This window comes from Entelurus aequoreus, linkage group LG16, assembly GCF_033978785.1.
Source record: "Entelurus aequoreus isolate RoL-2023_Sb linkage group LG16, RoL_Eaeq_v1.1, whole genome shotgun sequence".
In the NCBI taxonomy this organism is placed as follows: Eukaryota; Metazoa; Chordata; class Actinopteri; order Syngnathiformes; family Syngnathidae; genus Entelurus; species Entelurus aequoreus.
Window position 1 is genome coordinate 8,352,099 of NC_084746.1, and position 23,771 is coordinate 8,375,869.

At 40.6% G+C, this 23,771-nt stretch overlaps 1 protein-coding gene and 1 pseudogene across 1 annotated transcript in view; one reads left to right on the forward strand and one right to left on the reverse strand.

Moving 5' to 3' along the window:
- Positions 1 to 17,573, forward strand: part of LOC133631438 (mitogen-activated protein kinase kinase kinase 20-like) — a 66,197-nt gene extending 48,624 nt beyond the window's left edge. Inside the window, exons 10-12 of the mRNA XM_062023640.1 lie at positions 3,425 to 3,596; positions 16,474 to 17,400; positions 17,511 to 17,573. Of these exons, the coding sequence (XP_061879624.1) occupies positions 3,425 to 3,596; positions 16,474 to 17,268 (967 nt within the window). The 3' untranslated portion in view covers positions 17,269 to 17,400; positions 17,511 to 17,573. The remainder of the gene's footprint in view (positions 1 to 3,424; positions 3,597 to 16,473; positions 17,401 to 17,510) is intronic.
- A 5,302-nt stretch (positions 17,574 to 22,875) lies between these two features.
- The window catches only part of LOC133631439 (dynein axonemal heavy chain 11-like), a 184,463-nt pseudogene continuing 183,567 nt past the window's right edge, over positions 22,876 to 23,771 (reverse strand).

Here is a 23,771-nt window from a genome sequence, read left to right on the forward strand (position 1 = left end):
GAGACTTGACTGCTGTGCAACAAAACATCTTCTTGTTTGACATTCTTCAACATTTAATTGTATTTGTCTCCAATTATCAGGCTTTTTTTTTAACTTAACCTAAATTATGCAAGCAAGTTATAACTTGTGATTAATCGCAATTCATCCACATTTAAAGGTGTGATTAATCTGGTTAAAACAAATAGTTAATAGCACTATTAATAACACATTTTTACATGTATTGTTTGTATTTTCTTTTTTAAATACCAACTTTAAAAAATATATATTTAAATAATCTAATAAAACCTAGTTCTCTATTAACCAAAATAATAGCACTAGTAATAACACATTTTAGATGTAATGTTTTTCAAAACAAATCCCAAAATGCCACCTTTGAAAATATATATTTAAATAAATAATCTAACAAAGTGTGTATGTTTTAAATGTATTTCCCTATTGACCAAAGAAATAGCACCACTAATAACACATTTTTAGATGTATCGTTTATCAACATTTTTTATTTGTAATTTAAAAAATGTTTAAGTAAATCATCTAACAAAGTATAACATGTTTTGAATCTATTTCTCTATTAACCAAAATAATAGCACTATTCAAAAAATGCCACCTTTAAAGATATATATTTGAAATAATAATCTAACAAAGTATAAAATATGTTTTAATCAATTTCTGTATTAACCAAAAATATATAATAACACACTTTTTGTATGTATTGTTTTTGTTTTAAAAACAACAACCTTTAAACAATGTTTAAATAATCTAACGAAGTATAAAATATGCTTTAAATATATTTTTTATTACCCCAAAATAAAAGCACTAGTAATAACAAATTTTTACATGTATTGTTTGTCTTTTTTTTTTAAATGCCAACTTTAAAAAATATATATTTAAATAATCTAATAAAACCTAGTTTTTTATTAACCAAAATAATAGCACTAGTTATAACACATTTTAGATGTAAAGTTTTTCAAAACAAATCCCAAAATGCCACCTTTGAAAATATATATTTAAATACATAATCTAACAAAGTACAACATGTTTTAAATCTATTTCTCTATTAACCAAAATAATAGCACTGATAATAACACACTTTTTATATGTATTGTTTTTGTTTTAAAAAAAACAACCTTTAAACAATGTTTAAATAATCTAACAAAGTATAAAATATGCTTTAAATAGATTTTTTTATCACCCCAAAAATAATAACACTAGTAATAACACAGTTTTACATGTATTGTCTTTTTTTTAAATGCCAAATTTAAAAAATATATGTTTAAATAATCTAATAAAACCTATTTCTCTATTAACCAAAATAATAGCACTAGTTATAACACATTTTAGATGTATTGTTTATCAAAAAATGAAATCTTTGAAAAAATGTTTAAGTAAATCATCTAACAAAGTACAACATGTTTTAAATATATTTCTCTATTAACCAAAATAATAGCACTGATAATTATACATTTTGTATATGTATTGTTTTTGTTTTAAAAATAACAAGCTTTAAACGTTTCTCTAGTATGCTGCACCAGACTCATCAATACACCCTGCCACCTCTCGCCTGCTCACACACTAGTCATGACACATTTTCAGATTGATTCATTGATTGATTGAAACTTTTATTAGTAGATAGTACAGTACAGTACATATTCCCTACAATTGACCACTAAATGGTAACATCCCAATAAGTTTTTCAACTTGTTGACAGGCCTACTGAAAGCCACTACTAGCGACCACGCAGTCTGATAGTTTATATATCAATGATGAAATCATAACATTGCAACACATGCCAATACGGCCGGGTTAACTTATAAAGTGACATTTTAAATTTCCCGCGAAACTTTCGGTTGAAAACGTCTATGTATGATGACGTATGCGCGTGACGTCAATGGTTGAAGCGGAAGTATTAGCACCATTGTATCCGATACAAACAGCTCTGTTTTCATCGCAAAATTCCACAGTATTCTGGACATCTGTGTTGGTGAATCTTTTGCAATTTGTTTAATGAACAATGAAGACTGCAAAGAAGAAAGCTGTAGGTGGGATTGGTGTATTAGCGGATGGCTGCAGCAACACAACCAGGAGGACTTTGACTTGGATAGCAGACGCGCTATCCGACGCTAGCCGCCGACCGCATCGATGATCGGGTGAAGTCCTTCGTCGCGCCGTCGATCGCTGGAACGCAGGTGAGCATGGGTGTTGATGAGCAGATGAGGGCTGGCGTAGGTGGAGCGCTAATGTTTTTAGCATAGCTCTGTCGAGGTCCCGTAGCTAAGTTAGCTTCAATGGCGTCGTTAGCAACAGCATTGTTAAGCTTCGCCAGGCGGTACAGCATTAACCGTGTGGTTACAGGTCCAGGGTTTGGTAGTATTATGTTGATCTTCTGTCTATCCTTCCAGTCAGGGGTTTATTTCTTTTGTTTCTATCTGCATTTGAGCCCGATGCTATCACGTTAGCTCCGTAGCTAAAGTGCTTCACCGATGTATTGTCGTGGAGATAAAAGTCACTGTGAATGTCCATTTCGCGTTCTCGACTCTCATTTTCAAGAGGATATAGTATCCGAGGTGGTTTAAAATACAAATCCGTGATCCACAATAGAAAAAGGGGAGAGTGTGGAATCCAATGAGCCAGCTTGTACCTAAGTTACGGTCAGAGCGAAAAAAGATACGTCCTGCACTGCGCTCTAGTCCTTCACTCTCACGTTCCTCATCCACAAATCTTTCATCCTCGCTCAAATTAATGGGGTAATCGTGGCTTTCTCGGTCCGAATCGCTCTCACTGCTGGTGTAAACAATGGGGAAATGTGAGGAGCCTTTCAACCTGTGATGTCACGCTACTTCCGGTACAGGCAAGGCTTTTTTTTATCAGCGACCAAAAGTTGCGACCTTTATCGTCGTTGTTCTCTACTAAATCCTTTCAGAAAAAATATGGCAATGTCGCGAAATGATCAAGTATGACACATAGAATGGATCTGCTATCCCCGTTTAAATAAAAAAAAAATATTTCAGTAGGCCTTTAAGTCGGGGTCCACGTTAATCAATTCATGGTAAATGTACTTTCTCTACTAAAAAAATTATTGCCACCTTTAAAAATAATATTTCAATAAATAACCTAACAAACTATCATTTATAAATGCTAACCATTTCAACAAGACCCGAGGAGTCATATTGAGAGTTGTTTACATGTGTTGTCCTTTATAAATGTAGTTAGGTCATGTTAAAGTAAGATGGAGAATGACTAAGAAGTGAAGAGCAGCTGTGGGACACAAAGAAGCAAGCAGATCCATCATCTTGTCTGAAAGTGTCAATCAAAAGTCTGCGTTGTTGTCAAAGTGCAATATGGTGATGGCTGCATGACATCTTATGATTGGTGACATGAAGTTACAAAAGTGACCTCATCACTCACCTCACCTCTCACCACACTTCAGGTGTGAGATCGAGTCCACCCTGGAGCGTCTGCGTAAGCTGGAGAGAGAACTGTACTCCAAGGAGAAGGAGCTGGAGGAGCGTGAGAGGAGGCTGAGACTGTGGGAGGAGAGACTGATGGAGAGATCCACCATGACACCTAGTCCCACCTCCTTAATGATGGACCACTCACAGGTGAACACTTTACACTGTCCTATCACATACACTGTCCTATCACTTACACTGTCCTATCACATACACTGTCCTATCACTTACACTGTCCTATCACATACACTGTCCTATCACATACACTGTCCTATCACATACACTGTCCTATTACTTACACTGTCCTATCACTTACACTGTCCTATCACATACACTGTCCTATCACTTACACTGTCCTATCACTTACACTGTCCTATCACATACACTGTCCTATCACTTACACTGTCCTATCACTTACACTGTCCTATCACATACACTGTCCTATCACTTACACTGTCCTATCACATACACTGTCCTATCACATACACTGTCCTATCACTTACACTGTCCTATCACATACACTGTCCTATCACATACACTGTCCTATCACATACACTGTCCTATCACTTACACTGTCCTATCACATACACTGTCCTATCACATACACTGTCCTATCACTTACACTGTCCTATCACATACACTGTCCTATCACTTACACTGTCCTATCACATACACTGTCCTATCACTTACACTGTCCTATCACATACACTGTCCTATCACATACACTGTCCTATCACTTACACTGTCCTATCACATACACTGTCCTATCACATACACTGTCCTATCACTTACACTGTCCTATCACATACACTGTCCTATCACTTACACTGTCCTATCACATACACTGTCCTATCACAACCATCTCTCATCAACACTTTACACTGTCCTATCACAACCTTCCCTCATCAACACTTTACACTGTCCTATCACATTCCCTCATCAACACTTTACACTGTCCTATCACAACCTTCCCTCATCAACACTTTACACTGTCCTATCACAACCTTCCCTCATCAACACTTTACACTGTCCTATCACAACATTCCCTCATCAACACTTTACACTGTCCTATCACAACATTCCCTCATCAACACTTTACACTGTCCTATCACAACATTCCCTCATCAACACTTTACACTGTCCTATCACAACATTCCCTCATCAACACTTTACACTGTCCTATCACTTACACTGTCCTATCACATACACTGTCCTATCACATACACTGTCCTATCACTTACACTGTCCTATCACATACACTGTCCTATCACTTACACTGTCCTATCACATACACTGTCCTATCACATACACTGTCCTATCACTTACACTGTCCTATCACATACACTGTCCTATCACATACACTGTCCTATCACTTACACTGTCCTATCACATACACTGTCCTATCACATACACTGTCCTATCACTTACACTGTCCTATCACATACACTGTCCTATCACTTACACTGTCCTATCACATACACTGTCCTATCACATACACTGTCCTATCACTTACACTGTCCTATCACATACACTGTCCTATCACAACCATCTCTCATCAACACTTTACACTGTCCTATCACAACCTTCCCTCATCAACACTTTACACTGTCCTATCACATTCCCTCATCAACACTTTACACTGTCCTATCACAACATTCCCTCATCAACACTTTACACTGTCCTATCACAACATTCCCTCATCAACACTTTACACTGTCCTATCACAACATTCCCTCATCAACACTTTACACTGTCCTATCACAACATTCCCTCATCAACACTTTACACTGTCCTATCACAACATTCCCTCATCAACACTTTACACTGTCCAATCACAACCTTCCCTCATCAACACTTTACACTGTCCTATCACAACATTCCCTCATCAACACTTTACACTGTCCTATCACAACCTTCCCTCATCAACACTTTACACTGTCCTATCACAACATTCCCTCAACACTTTACACTGTCCTATCACAACATTCCCTCATCAACACTTTACACTGTCCTATCACAACCTTCCCTCATCAACACTTTACACTGTCCTATCACAACATTCCCTCAACACTTTACACTGTCCTATCACAACATTCCCTCATCAACACTTTACACTGTCCTATCACAACCTTCCCTCATCAACACTTTACACTGTCCTATCACAACATTCCCTCATCAACACTTTACACTGTCCTATCACAACCTTCCCTCATCAACACTTTACACTGTCCTATCACAACATTCCCTCATCAACACTTTACACTGTCCTATCACAACATTCCCTCATCAACACTTTACACTGTCCTATCACAACATTCCCTCATCAACACTTTACACTGTCCTATCACAACATTCCCTCATCAACACTTTACACTGTCCTATCACAACCTTCCCTCATCAACACTTTACACTGTCCTATCACAACATTCCCTCATCAACACTTTACACTGTCCTATCACAACCTTCCCTCATCAACACTTTACACTGTCTTATCACAACATTCCCTCATCAACACTTTACACTGTCCTATCACAACCTTCCCTCATCAACACTTTACACTGTCCTATCACAACCTTCCCTCATCAACACTTTACACTGTCCTATCACAACATTCCCTCATCAACACTTTACACTGTCCTATCACAACATTCCCTCATCAACACTTTACACTGTCCTATCAGAACATTCCCTCATCAACACTTTACACTGTCCTATCACAACATTCCCTCATCAACACTTTACACTGTCCTATCACAACATTCCCTCATCAACACTTTACACTGTCCTATCACTTACACTGTCCTATCACATACACTGTCCTATCACTTACACTGTCCTATCACTTACACTGTCCTATCACATACACTGTCCTATCACTTACACTGTCCTATCACATACACTGTCCTATCACTTACACTGTCCTATCACATACACTGTCCTATCACTTACACTGTCCTATCACATACACTGCTATCACATACACTGTCCTATCACTTACACTGTCCTATCACTTACACTGTCCTATCACATACACTGTCCTATCACAACCATCTCTCATCAACACTTTACACTGTCCTATCACAACATTCCCTCATCAACACTTTACACTGTCCTATCACAACCTTCCCTCATCAACACTTTACACTGTCCTATCACAACATTCCCTCATCAACACTTTACACTGTCCTATCACAACCTTCCCTCATCAACACTTTACACTGTCCTATCAGAACATTCCCTCATCAACACTTTACACTGTCCTATCAGAACATTCCCTCATCAACACTTTACACTGTCCTATCACAACCTTCCCTCATCAACACTTTACACTGTCCTATCACAACATTCCCTCATCAACACTTTACACTGTCCTATCACAACATTCCCTCATCAACACTTTACACTGTCCTATCACAACATTCCCTCATCAACACTTTACACTGTCCTATCACTTACACTGTCCTATCACATACACTGTCCTATCACTTACACTGTCCTATCACTTACACTGTCCTATCACATACACTGTCCTATCACATACACTGTCCTATCACTTACACTGTCCTATCACTTACACTGTCCTATCACAACCATCTCTCATCAACACTTTACACTGTCCTATCACAACCTTCCCTCATCAACACTTTACACTGTCCTATCACAACATTCCCTCATCAACACTTTACACTGTCCTATCACAACCTTCCCTCATCAACACTTTACACTGTCCTATCACAACATTCCCTCATCAACACTTTACACTGTCCTATCACAACCTTCCCTCATCAACACTTTACACTGTCCTATCACAACATTCCCTCATCAACACTTTACACTGTCCTATCACAACCTTCCCTCATCAACACTTTACACTGTCCTATCACAACCTTCCCTCATCAACACTTTACACTGTCCTATCAGAACATTCCCTCATCAACACTTTACACTGTCCTATCACAACCTTCCCTCATCAACACTTTACACTGTCCTATCACAACATTCCCTCATCAACACTTTACACTATCCTATCACAACATTCCCTCATCAACACTTTACACTGTCCTATCACAACCTTCCCTCATCAACACTTTACACTGTCCTATCACAACATTCCCTCATCAACACTTTACACTGTCCTATCACATACACTGTCCTATCACATACACTGACCTATCACTTACACTGTCCTATCACATACACTGTCCGATCACTTACACTGTCCTATCACATACACTGTCCTATCACTTACACTGTCCTATCTCATACACTGTCCTATCTCATACACTGTCCTATCACATACACTGTCCTATCACTTACACTGTCCTATCACATACACTGTCCTATCACATACACTGTCCGATCACTTACACTGTCCTATCACTTACACTGTCCTATCTCATACACTGTCCTATCTCATACACTGTCCTATCACTTACACTGTCCTATCACATACACTGTCCTATCACATACACTGTCCTATCACATACACTGTCCTATCACAACCATCTCTCATCAACACTTTACACTGTCCTATCACAACATTCCCTCATCAACACTTTACACTGTCCTATCACAACCTTCCCTCATCAACACTTTACACTGTCCTATCACAACATTCCCTCATCAACACTTTACACTGTCCTATCACAACCTTCCCTCATCAACACTTTACACTGTCCTATCACAACCTTCCCTCATCAACACTTTACACTGTCCTATCACAACATTCCCTCATCAACACTTTACACTGTCCTATCACTTACACTGTCCTATCACATACACTGTCCTATCACATACACTGTCCTATCACATACACTGTCCTATCACTTAGGACAGTGTATCACATACACTGTCCTATCACAACCATCTCTCATCAACACTTTACACTGTCCTATCACAACCTTCCCTCATCAACACTTTACACTGTCCTATCACATTCCCTCATCAACACTTTACACTGTCCTATCACAACCTTCCCTCATCAACACTTTACACTGTCCTATCACAACCTTCCCTCATCAACACTTTACACTGTCCTATCACAACATTCCCTCATCAACACTTTACACTGTCCTATCACAACATTCCCTCATCAACACTTTACACTGTCCTATCACAACATTCCCTCATCAACACTTTACACTGTCCTATCACAACATTCCCTCATCAACACTTTACACTGTCCTATCACTTACACTGTCCTATCACATACACTGTCCTATCACATACACTGTCCTATCACTTACACTGTCCTATCACATACACTGTCCTATCACTTACACTGTCCTATCACATACACTGTCCTATCACATACACTGTCCTATCACTTACACTGTCCTATCACATACACTGTCCTATCACTTACACTGTCCTATCACATACACTGTCCTATCACTTACACTGTCCTATCACATACACTGTCCTATCACTTACACTGTCCTATCACATACACTGTCCTATCACTTACACTGTCCTATCACATACACTGTCCTATCACATACACTGTCCTATCACTTACACTGTCCTATCACATACACTGTCCTATCACAACCATCTCTCATCAACACTTTACACTGTCCTATCACAACCTTCCCTCATCAACACTTTACACTGTCCTATCACATTCCCTCATCAACACTTTACACTGTCCTATCACAACATTCCCTCATCAACACTTTACACTGTCCTATCACAACATTCCCTCATCAACACTTTACACTGTCCTATCACAACATTCCCTCATCAACACTTTACACTGTCCTATCACAACATTCCCTCATCAACACTTTACACTGTCCTATCACAACATTCCCTCATCAACACTTTACACTGTCCAATCACAACCTTCCCTCATCAACACTTTACACTGTCCTATCACAACATTCCCTCATCAACACTTTACACTGTCCTATCACAACCTTCCCTCATCAACACTTTACACTGTCCTATCACAACATTCCCTCAACACTTTACACTGTCCTATCACAACATTCCCTCATCAACACTTTACACTGTCCTATCACAACCTTCCCTCATCAACACTTTACACTGTCCTATCACAACATTCCCTCAACACTTTACACTGTCCTATCACAACATTCCCTCATCAACACTTTACACTGTCCTATCACAACCTTCCCTCATCAACACTTTACACTGTCCTATCACAACATTCCCTCATCAACACTTTACACTGTCCTATCACAACCTTCCCTCATCAACACTTTACACTGTCCTATCACAACCTTCCCTCATCAACACTTTACACTGTCCTATCACAACATTCCCTCATCAACACTTTACACTGTCCTATCACAACATTCCCTCATCAACACTTTACACTGTCCTATCACAACATTCCCTCATCAACACTTTACACTGTCCTATCACAACATTCCCTCATCAACACTTTACACTGTCCTATCACAACCTTCCCTCATCAACACTTTACACTGTCCTATCACAACATTCCCTCATCAACACTTTACACTGTCCTATCACAACCTTCCCTCATCAACACTTTACACTGTCCTATCACAACATTCCCTCATCAACACTTTACACTGTCCTATCACAACCTTCCCTCATCAACACTTTACACTGTCCTATCACAACCTTCCCTCATCAACACTTTACACTGTCCTATCACAACATTCCCTCATCAACACTTTACACTGTCCTATCACAACATTCCCTCATCAACACTTTACACTGTCCTATCAGAACATTCCCTCATCAACACTTTACACTGTCCTATCACAACATTCCCTCATCAACACTTTACACTGTCCTATCACAACATTCCCTCATCAACACTTTACACTGTCCTATCACTTACACTGTCCTATCACATACACTGTCCTATCACTTACACTGTCCTATCACTTACACTGTCCTATCACATACACTGTCCTATCACATACACTGTCCTATCACTTACACTGTCCTATCACATACACTGTCCTATCACATACACTGTCCTATCACTTACACTGTCCTATCACATACACTGTCCTATCACTTACACTGTCCTATCACATACACTGTCCTATCACTTACACTGTCCTATCACAACCTTCCCTCATCAACACTTTACACTGTCCTATCACAACATTCCCTCATCAACACTTTACACTGTCCTATCACAACATTCCCTCATCAACACTTTACACTGTCCTATCACAACATTCCCTCATCAACACTTTACACTGTCCTATCACTTACACTGTCCTATCACATACACTGTCCTATCACTTACACTGTCCTATCACTTACACTGTCCTATCACATACACTGTCCTATCACATACACTGTCCTATCACTTACACTGTCCTATCACAACCATCTCTCATCAACACTTTACACTGTCCTATCACAACCTTCCCTCATCAACACTTTACACTGTCCTATCACAACATTCCCTCATCAACACTTTACACTGTCCTATCACAACCTTCCCTCATCAACACTTTACACTGTCCTATCACAACATTCCCTCATCAACACTTTACACTGTCCTATCACAACCTTCCCTCATCAACACTTTACACTGTCCTATCACAACATTCCCTCATCAACACTTTACACTGTCCTATCACAACCTTCCCTCATCAACACTTTACACTGTCCTATCACAACCTTCCCTCATCAACACTTTACACTGTCCTATCAGAACATTCCCTCATCAACACTTTACACTGTCCTATCACAACCTTCCCTCATCAACACTTTACACTGTCCTATCACAACATTCCCTCATCAACACTTTACACTATCCTATCACAACATTCCCTCATCAACACTTTACACTGTCCTATCACAACCTTCCCTCATCAACACTTTACACTGTCCTATCACAACATTCCCTCATCAACACTTTACACTGTCCTATCACATACACTGTCCTATCACATACACTGACCTATCACTTACACTGTCCTATCACATACACTGTCCGATCACTTACACTGTCCTATCACATACACTGTCCTATCACTTACACTGTCCTATCTCATACACTGTCCTATCACTTACACTGTCCTATCACATACACTGTCCTATCACTTACACTGTCCTATCACATACACTGTCCTATCACATACACTGTCCGATCACATACACTGTCCGATCACTTACACTGTCCTATCACTTACACTGTCCTATCTCATACACTGTCCTATCTCATACACTGTCCTATCACTTACACTGTCCTATCACATACACTGTCCTATCACATACACTGTCCTATCACAACCATCTCTCATCAACACTTTACACTGTCCTATCACAACATTCCCTCATCAACACTTTACACTGTCCTATCACAACCTTCCCTCATCAACACTTTACACTGTCCTATCACTTACACTGTCCTATCACATACACTGTCCTATCACTTACACTGTCCTATCACTTACACTGTCCTATCACATACACTGTCCTATCACATACACTGTCCTATCACATACACTGTCCTATCACTTAGGACAGTGTATCACATACACTGTCCTATCACAACCATCTCTCATCAACACTTTACACTGTCCTATCACTTACACTGTCCTATCACATACACTGTCCTATCACTTACACTGTCCTATCACATACACTGTCCTATCACTTACACTGTCCTATCACTTACACTGTCCTATCACATACACTGTTCTATCACATACACTGTCCTATCACTTACACTGTCCTATCACTTACACTGTCCTATCACAACCATCTCTCATCAACACTTTACACTGTCCTATCACAACATTCCCTCATCAACACTTTACACTGTCCTATCACAACCTTCCCTCATCAACACTTTACACTGTCCTATCACAACATTCCCTCATCAACACTTTACACTGTCCTATCACAACCTTCCCTCATCAACACTTTACACTGTCCTATCACAACCTTCCCTCATCAACACTTTACACTGTCCTATCACAACCTTCCCTCATCAACACTTTACACTGTCCTATCACAACATTCCCTCATCAACACTTTACACTGTCCTATCACAACATTCCCTCATCAACACTTTACACTGTCGTATCACAACCTTCCCTCATCAACACTTTACACTGTCCTATCACAACCATCTCTCATCAACACTTTACACTGTCCTATCACAACATTCCCTCATCAACACTTTACACTGTCCTATCACAACATTCCCTCATCAACACTTTACACTGTCCTATCACAACATTCCCTCATCAACACTTTACACTGTCCTATCACAACCTTCCCTCATCAACACTTTACACTGTCCTATCACTTAGGACAGTGTATCACATACACTGTCCTATCACAACCATCTCTCATCAACACTTTACACTGTCCTATCACTTACACTGTCCTATCACATACACTGTCCTATCACTTACACTGTCCTATCACATACACTGTCCTATCACTTACACTGTCCTATCACATACACTGTTCTATCACATACACTGTCCTATCACTTACACTGTCCTATCACTTACACTGTCCTATCACAACCATCTCTCATCAACACTTTACACTGTCCTATCACAACATTCCCTCATCAACACTTTACACTGTCCTATCACAACCTTCCCTCATCAACACTTTACACTGTCCTATCACAACATTCCCTCATCAACACTTTACACTGTCCTATCACAACCTTCCCTCATCAACACTTTACACTGTCCTATCACAACCTTCCCTCATCAACACTTTACACTGTCCTATCACAACCTTCCCTCATCAACACTTTACACTGTCCTATCACAACATTCCCTCATCAACACTTTACACTGTCCTATCACAACATTCCCTCATCAACACTTTACACTGTCGTATCACAACCTTCCCTCATCAACACTTTACACTGTCCTATCACAACCATCTCTCATCAACACTTTACACTGTCCTATCACAACATTCCCTCATCAACACTTTACACTGTCCTATCACAACATTCCCTCATCAACACTTTACACTGTCCTATCACAACATTCCCTCATCAACACTTTACACTGTCCTATCACAACCTTCCCTCATCAACACTTTACACTGTCCTATCACAACCTTCCCTCATCAACACTTTACACTGTCCTATCACAACCTTCCCTCATCAACACTTTACACTGTCCTATCACAACCTTCCCTCATCAACACTTTACACTGTCCTATCACAACCATCTCTCATCAACACTTTACACTGTCCTATCACAACATTCCCTCATCAACACTTTACACTGTCCTATCACAACATTCCCTCATCAACACTTTACACTGTCCTATCACAACCTTCCCTCATCAACACTTTACACTGTCCTATCACAACCTTCCCTCATCAACACTTTACACTGTCCTATCACAACCTTCCCTCATCAACACTTTACACTGTCCTATCACAACCTTCCCTCATCAACACTTTACACTGTCCTATCACAACATTCCCTCATCAACACTTTACACTGTCCTATCACAACATTCCCTCATCAACACTTTACACTGTCCTATCACAACATTCCCTCATCAACACTTTACACTGTCCTATCACATACACTGTCCTATCACATACACTGTCCTATCACTTACACTGTCCTATCACTTACACTGTCCTATCACAACCATCTCTCATCAACACTTTACACTGTCCTATCACAACATTCCCTCATCAACACTTTACACTGTCCTATCACAACATTCCCTCATCAACACTTTACACTGTCCTATCACAACATTCCCTCATCAACACTTTACACTGTCCTATCACAACCTTCCCTCATCAACACTTTACACTGTCCTATCACAACATTCCCTCATCAACACTTTACACTGTCCTATCACAACCTTCCCTCATCAACACTTTACACTGTCCTATCACAACCTTCCCTCATCAACACTTTACACTGTCCTATCACAACATTCCCTCATCAACACTTTACACTGTCCTATCACAACCTTCCCTCATCAACACTTTACACTGTCCTATCACAACATTCCCTCATCAACACTTTACACTGTCTTATCACAACATTCCCTCATCAACACTTTACACTGTCCTATCACTTACACTGTCCTATCACATACACTGTCCTATCACTTACACTGTCCTATCACTTACACTGTCCTATCACATACACTGTCCTATCACTTACACTGTCCTATCACTTACACTGTCCTATCACATACACTGTCCTATCACTTACACTGTCCTATCACTTACACTGTCCTATCACATACACTGTCCCTTACACTGTCCTATCACATACACTGTCCTATCACTTACACTGTCCTATCACTTACACTGTCCTATCACATACACTGTCCTATCACTTACACTGTCCTATCACTTACTCTGTCCTATCACATACACTGTCCTATCACTTACACTGTCCTATCACTTACACTGTCCTATCACATACACTGTCCTATCACATACACTGTCCTATCACTTACACTGTCCTATCACATACACTGTCCTATCACTTACACTGTCCTATCACTTACACTGTCCTATCACTTACACTGTCCTATCACTTACACTGTCCTATCACATACACTGTCCTATCACAACCTTCCCTCATCAACACTTTACACTGTCCTATCACAACCTTCCCTCATCAACACTTTACACTGTCCTATCACAACCTTCCCTCATCAACACTTTACACTGTCCTATCACAACCTTCCCTCATCAACACTTTACACTGTCCTATCACAACCTTCCCTCATCAACACTTTACACTGTCCTATCACAACATTCCCTCATCAACACTTTACACTGTCCTATCACAACCTTCCCTCATCAACACTTTACACTGTCCTATCACATACACTGTCCTATCACATACACTGTCCCATCACAACCTTCCCTCATCAACACTTTACACTGTCCTATCACAACATTCCCTCATCAACACTTTACACTGTCCTATCACAACCTTCCCTCATCAACACTTTACACTGTCCTATCACAACCTTCCCTCATCAACACTTTACACTGTCCTATCACAACCTTCCCTCATCAACACTTTACACTGTCCTATCACAACCTTCCCTCATCAACACTTTACACTGTCCTATCACATACACTGTCCTATCACAACCTTCCCTCATCAACACTTTACAATGTCCTATCACAACCTTCCCTCATCAACACTTTACACTGTCCTATCACAACCTTCCCTCATCAACACTTTACACTGTCCTATCACAACCTTCCCTCATCAACACTTTACACTGTCCTATCACAACCTTCCCTCATCAACACTTTACACTGTCCTATCACAACATTCCCTCATCAACACTTTACACTGTCCTATCACAACATTCCCTCATCAACACTTTACACTGTCCTATCACAACCTTCCCTCATCAACACTTTACACTGTCCTATCACAACATTCCCTCATCAACACTTTACACTGTCCTATCACAACCTTCCCTCATCAACACTTTACACTGTCCTATCACAACATTCCCTCATCAACACTTTACACTGTCCTATCACAACCTTCCCTCATCAACACTTTACACTGTCCTATCACAACATTCCCTCATCAACACTTTACACTGTCCTACCACAACATTCCCTCATCAACACTTTACACTGTCCTATCACAACCTTCCCTCATCAACACTTTACACTGTCCTATCACAACATTCCCTCATCAACACTTTACAATGTCCTATCACAACCTTCCCTCATCAACACTTTACACTGTCCTATCACAACATTCCCTCATCAACACTTTACACTGTCCTATCACAACCTTCCCTCATCAACACTTTACACTGTCCTATCAGAACATTCCCTCATCAACACTTTACACTGTCCTATCACAACATTCCCTCATCAACACTTTACACTGTCCTATCACAACATTCCCTCATCAACACTTTACACTGTCCTATCACAACCTTCCCTCATCAACACTTTACACTGTCCTATCACAACATTCCCTCATCAACACTTTACACTGTCCTATCACAACCTTCCCTCATCAACACTTTGTGGTCTCACAACCTTCTCTCTGTCTCGCAGTTCTTCACACCGCTCTCCATCAGCTCCTCGGGTTCTTCTTTCTTCCGCTCGCACTCTCAAGACTCCACCAGCACGGGGGTCAGCAGCGCGGGGGTCAGCAGCGCGGGGGTCAGCTGCCTCCTCCGCACCCTCAGCAACGGCGACAGCGAGCGAGGGAGTAGTGCGGTCCTGGAGAGGGGGGCAGGCTCTCTGGATGGCGGGCGGCTGCACGTCATGCTGCGAGGCCTGCAGGGGCGGTTGGGAGAGGAGGACGAGGAGGAGGACCAGGGCACCCTGGAGGAGAAAGGCTGGGCCCAGCGGGACGAAGGCGGGAGCGTGGAGGGAGGACGTGTGCAGGTGACGCTCAGGAGCTTCCCGGGGGGCAGGATGGAGAGGGAGGAGAGGACGTGGGAGGGAGGGGAGGTGGAGGGAGGGGGCGTGCAGAGGAGCAGGGTGACCACCATCCTCAGAGGGTACTCGGGGGGCTTCGGAGAGGCCGAGGGCCAGAAAGAGGCGGAGGAGGAGGCGGAGGAGGCAGGGAGGCTTCCAACCATGTTTCAGGGTCTCTACGGGAGCTTGGGGGAGCGGCTGTCCTTAGACATGGACCACATGGACATGGGGGACCTGGTCAGGAGCGAGCTGGGGGTGAGGGGTCACAGGAGCGACATGGTGGCTCACTCGGGGGTGCAGGTGAGCATGCGGGCCTCGTCCAATCAGAACTCTGTGAAGAGCTGCAGCGTGCGACACGGTTCCAAAATCAACATGGCCACCGCCGCCATGGACATGATGGAGCTGGACTGGTCTGACAGCGATTAGCACCTTTTTACTTTTTCTAGCAAGTGTGGTGTACTCTACCTACCTATTTCAATAGGTATTTACCTACTGTAAACACCTATTTCAATAGGTATTTACCTACTGTAGACTTACTGTACCTACCTATTTCAATAGGTATTTACCTACTGTAAACACCTATTTCAAAAGGTATTTGTCTACTATAAACTTACTGTACCTACCTATTTAAATAGGTATTTACCTACTGTAAACACCTATGTAAATAGGTATTTACCTACTGTAGACTTACTGTACCTACCTATTTAAATAGGTATTTACCTACTGTAAACACATATTTAAATAGGTATTTACCTACTGTAGACTTACTGTACCTACCTATTTAAATAGGTATTTACCTATTGTAAACTTACTGTACCTACCTATTTAAATAGGTAGGTACAGTAAGTCTACAGTAGGTAAATACCTATTTACATAGGTATTTACCTACTGTAAACACCTATGTAAATAGGTATTTACCTACTGTAAACACCTATTTAAATAGGTATTTACCTATTGTAGACTTACTGTACCTGCCTATTTAAATAGGTATGTACCTACTGTAAACGTCACTACTCACTGTCACAAGTCACACACCTTGTTTTTCTTGGCGTAGCGTGTAGATTTGACACTTTGACATTTTAGCTCAAACTGTGATTTTCTGTGGGAATCTTTGCCATTTTCATTTTTCAATAAAAAGACCGATACAAAAAACCAACAACCCAGCACCGGAGTTTAAATGAACATTTTGTAAAGCGATGGACAACTCAGGAGGCTCTTACTGCACAAAATAGGTGGAAGTGCATGGCTGTAGATGCCCACAATGTATCCCCGAGGGGCGTGGTCCCAATGTTGGTGACATTGCGCACAGTCAAAGGTTGTACAATTTAGAATTTAGGGGTCGTATCATGATTTTCGTTTCTATTTTCCAAACACACAAGATGTAGTGATGGTTGTTTGGTGGACATCTTGCATAGATTCTGCTCTAAAGAACACTTTTCAAGACAACTTTTGTCCGCCTCCAAAAGGTTCATTTTGAGAGACGGAGTGGTTGGACGCAAAGGAAGCCCTCCTTACTACACAACAGTTGTTTTTAAGAGCCACCTCATTTTGAGCTGACTTTCACCACAACACAACTTCCCACATGATGAAGTCAGACCGCGTTTGGTCGGAGGATCAAGGAGGGAGGAGACGACACAAAGGAAGTTAGGAAGCAAATCTACAATATGATGGCAAACGTTTAACTTCTACCGAGTCTTTCTCCCTACAATGCTGAATATATACTGTACATGTCTATGCTTTTCTGTTCTCTATCACAGACCTGGGCAAATGAAGGCCTGGGGGCCACATGCGGCCCGTTAAGCTTTTCAATCTGGACCACCGGACATTCCCAAAAAATTTTTGTAGACCTTTAAGATGTAAAGTGTAGCTGCCATTATGATGTTCTCTAATGAGCTTAAGTCTTCAACTATACCAAGTCTTTACATGCTTGGAATCTGCGCTTTTGCATGATATACTAGTTACTATGGTCATGTAATTAGTTACTATGGTAATGTAATGAGTTACTATGGTCATCTAATGAGTTACTATGGTAATGTAATGAGTTACTATGGTCATCTAATGAGTTACTATGGTAATGTAATTAGTTACTATGGTCATCTAATGAGTTACTATGGTCATCTAATGAGTTACTATGGTAATGTAATGAGTTACTATGGTCATCTAATGAGTTACTATGGTAATGTAATTAGTTACTATGGTCATCTAATGAGTTACTATGGTCATCTAATGAGTTACTATGGTAATGTAATGAGTTACTATGGTCATCTAATGAGTTACTATGGTCATCTAATTAGTTACTATGGTAATGTAATGAGTTACTATGGTCATCTAATGAGTTACTATGGTCATCTAATGAGTTACTATGGTCATCTAATTAGTTACTCTGGTAATGTAATGAGTTACTATGGTCATGTAATGAGTTACTATGGTCATGTAAGTCACAGCAGCTCAGAGGAGGCACCAAGCAGTGTGGGTGGGGAGTGTTTCCACAGAGTGTTTCCACAGCCTGAAATGTGGGTGTCAGGGACAGACGCGGAAGGAGATTTTTTACAGCAAAGTTCTAAAGCTTATTGATATATCACATATATCAGATCGTAGGTGGGTTTATTTACCCGCCACCTTCTTATTTCACTGTTTGTTGCATTTTTTGTTGCGTTTCACTTGATTGTAAACAATGTGGATGGAGAGGGGGTGTGACGTTCATATGTTGTCAATATTCAGTGTTTTATCCTTCATAGTTAATATTAGAGATGTCCGATAATATCGGCCTGCCGATATTATCGGCCGATATATGCGTTAAAATGTAATATCGGAAATTATCGGTATCGTTTTTTTTATTATCGGTATTGTTTTTTTTTTTGTTTTTTTTTTAATTAAATCAACATAAAAAACACAAGATACACTTACAATTAGTGCACCAACCCAAAAAACCTCCCTCCCCCATTTACACTTATTCACACAAAAGGGTTGTTTCTTTCTGTTATTAATATTCTGGTTCCTACATTATATATCAATATATATCAATACAGTCTGCAAGGGATACAGTCCGTAAGCACACATGATTGTGCGTGCTGCTGGTCCACTAATAATACTAACCTTTAACAGTTAATTTGACTCATTTTTAGAGATGTCCGATAATATTGGTCTGCCGATATTATCGGCCGATAAATGCGTTAAAATGTAATATCGGAAATTATCGGTATCGTTTTTTTTATTATCAGTGTCGTTTTTTTTTGTTTGTTTTTTTGTTTTTTTTTTTTTTTTTATTTTATTAAATCCACATAAAAAACACAAGATACACTTACAATTAGTGCACCAACCCAAAAAACCTCCCTCCCTCATTCACACAAAAGGGTTGTTTCTTTCTGTTATTAATATTCTGGTTCCTACATTATATATCAATATATATCAATACAGTCTGCAAGGGATACAGTCCGTAAGCACACATGATTGTACGTGCTGCTGGTCCACTAATAGTACTAACCTTTAACAGTTAATTTTACAAATTTTCATTAATTACCAGTTTCTATGTAACTGTTTTTATATTATTTTACTTTCTTTTTTATTCAAGAAAATGTTTTTAATTTATTTATCTTATTTTATTTTATTCATTTTTTTAAAAAGTACCTTATCTTCACCATACCTGGTTGTCCAAATTAGGCATAATAATGTGTTAATTCCACGACTGTATACATCGGTTGATATCAGTATCGGTTGATATCAGTATCGGTTGATATCGGTAATTAAAGAGTTGGACAATATCGGCATATCGGATATCGGCAAAAAGCCATTATCGGACATCCCTACTAATTTTCATTCATTACTAGTTTCTATGTAACTGTTTTTATATTGTTGTACTTTCTTTTTTATTCAAGAAAATGTTTTTAATTTATTTATCTTATTTTACTAATTTAAAAAAAAAGTACCTTATACCTGGTTGTCCAAATTAGGCATAATAATGTGTTAATTCCACGACTGCATATATCGGTTGGTATCGGTATCGGTTGATATCGGTATCGGTAATTAAAGAGTTGGACAATATCGGATATCGGCAAAAAGCCATTATCGGACATCCCTAGTTAATATTGTAAATCCCACTTTCTTTATTTTCATGTACATTCTGGGTGTCTCATTCAGTAGAAAATGTAAAATTCCATTCCGTTTTTTTTTAACGTTTTTAGCATTCAATAAGACATTATTGTGAGGTTTTATATTAGTGTTCCTAAAAATAGATATACCGGCTGCCAGACACATTTTTTCTCTAAATTTGGCCCCACGAGTCAAAATAATTGCCCAGGCCTGTTCTATCATGTTCATACTTTCACTGCTGCACACACACACACACACACACACACACACACACACACACACACACACACACACACACACACACACACACACACACACACACACACACACACACACACACACACACACACACACACACACACACACACACACACACACAATGTGGCGGCAACATTTTAAGAAAGAATCAAAGATATAATTCTACACATTGAGTCTATTAGAGTGCTAAAACTGCCAAGAGTTAATCAATAATCAATATATCAGTATGCAGATTTTGAAACATCACAAAATGTTTTCCTTTTTGAGGAAGTTAGATTTTGTGTTCTGTTTGTTTTCATTGCTGCTATTTTAAAGGCCTACTGAAATGATTTTTTTTTTATTTAAACGGGGATAGCAGCTCCATTCTATGTGTCATACTTGATCATTTCGCGATATTGCCATATTTTTGCTGAAAGGATTTAGTAGAGAACATCGACGATAAAGTTCGCAACTTTTGGTCGCTGATAAAAAAGCCTTGCCTGTACCTGAAGTAGCGTGACATCACAGGTTGAAGGGCTCCTCACATTTCCCCATTGTTTACACCAGCAGCGAGAGAGATTCAGACCGAGAAAGCGACGATTACCCCATTAATTTGAGCCAGGATGAAAGATTTGTGGATGAGGAAAATGAGAGTGAAGGACTAGAGTGCAGTGCAGGACGTATCTTTTTTCGCTCTGACCGTAACTTAGGTACAAGCTGGCTCATTGGATTCCACACTTTCTCCTTTTTCTATTGTGGATCACGGATTTGTATTTTAAACCACCTCGGATACTATATCCTCTTGAAAATGAGAGTCGAGAACGCGAGATGGACATTCACAGTGACTTTTATCTCCACGACAATACATCGGCGAAGCACTTTAGCTACGGAGCTAACGTGATAGCATCGTGCTTAAATGCAGATAAAAACAAAAGAAATAAACCCCTGACTGGAAGGATAGACAGAATACTACCAAACTCTGGACATGTAACTACACGGTTAATGCTGTGCCGCCTGGCGAAGCCTAGCAATGCTGTTGCTAACGACGCCATTGAAGCTAACTTAGCTACAGGACCTCGACAGAGCTATGCTAAAAACATTAGCTCTCCACCTACGCCAGCCCTCATCTGCTCATCAACACCCGTGCTCACCTGCGTTCCAGCGATCGACGGCGCGACGAAGGACTTCACCACGATGATCGGTGCGGTCGGCGGCCCGGAGACGGAGGAAGTCCACCCAGACAGGTGAGGACAGCGGCGCGGCGGCGGACGGCGTTGTAGCTTTCGACGACACCCCGGCCGCCATCAGAGTCGGCAAGAAACATATATTTCCCCAAAGTTACGTACGTGACATGCACATAGCGACACACACGTACGGGCAAGCGATCAAATGTTTGGAAGCCAAAGCTGTACTCACGGTAGCGCGTCTGCTATCCAAGTCAAAGTCCTCCTGGTTGTGTTGCTGCAGCCAGCCGCTAATACACCGATCCCACCTACAGCTTTCTTCTTTGCAGTCTCCATTGTTCATTGAACAAATTGCAAAAGATTCACCAACACAGATGTCCAGAATACTGTGGAATTATGAGGTGAAATGTCACTTTATAAGTTAACCCGGCCGTATTGGCATGTGTTGCAATGTTAAGATGTCATCATTGATATATAAACTATCAGACTGCGTGGTCGCTAGTAGTGGCTTTCAGTAGGCCTTTAACTGTTTTAATACATAAACAAGGTTAATTGTTTATTTTTTAGCACTTTACCTTTCTTTCTTTTAAATGGACAACATTTTAATAGTCATTTAAATTTGTGTAACAGATGAATGAGCAGCACAGTTACAGTATAAATCAATATTTATGAACGAATGAGTCATCTTTGTTGTCAGTAAGCACATGCCTAAAATGACTTCAGCTGCATTTAGAAGTCTATGGAAAAATGAGAGCCATTAAGTATGTGTACGCTTTTTCTGTTTAGTTGTTAAGATGATCGTTGACTATCAAAATAAAGGTAAGTTGCAGTCCTACTTGTCAACAGAAGAACGATGTGAGAAGATACAGGAAGTTGTGACTTCTATTTACACTTCAAAGTGTTATTAGATTAAGTATTGTTGTTTACCTTCTAACATGACGGTTGACTTCTTCAGAAGGGAGCTCACACGCTGAGGAGCAGAGCCGCTCCAGCCAGGATCCACTTGGCGTGTCTTCAGGCTCAGAGTCCAAATATACGTGGGCCCTCTGACCTTGGTCTTGTAGAGAGGACACTCGTACATGTTCCTGGTCTCCTGCCGGTCGTCGGGCACCGCTCGGACGGACAGCCGGCGTCAGCTCCTTGAGACCGGCCTCCGCCATCACCCCGGTCTTGAGTGTCCCACCTGGCTCCTGCGACAAAGACCGGACCGGTGAGACGGCCAAAGGTGGCCAAGAGCTAGAGAGTGGGTGAGGACCTTCCATGTAAAACATGAGCTCCCTCCCGAGCAGGCTGGCTGAACTCCTCCTTGAACTTCTTGGTCACGTCCACAGTCAGGCGGACCCGGTCCAGGGGCCACTGGTTCTTGCGGGCCAGGCTCTGCATCACAGCTGCACAGCAGAAGATGTCACACACTGGAGC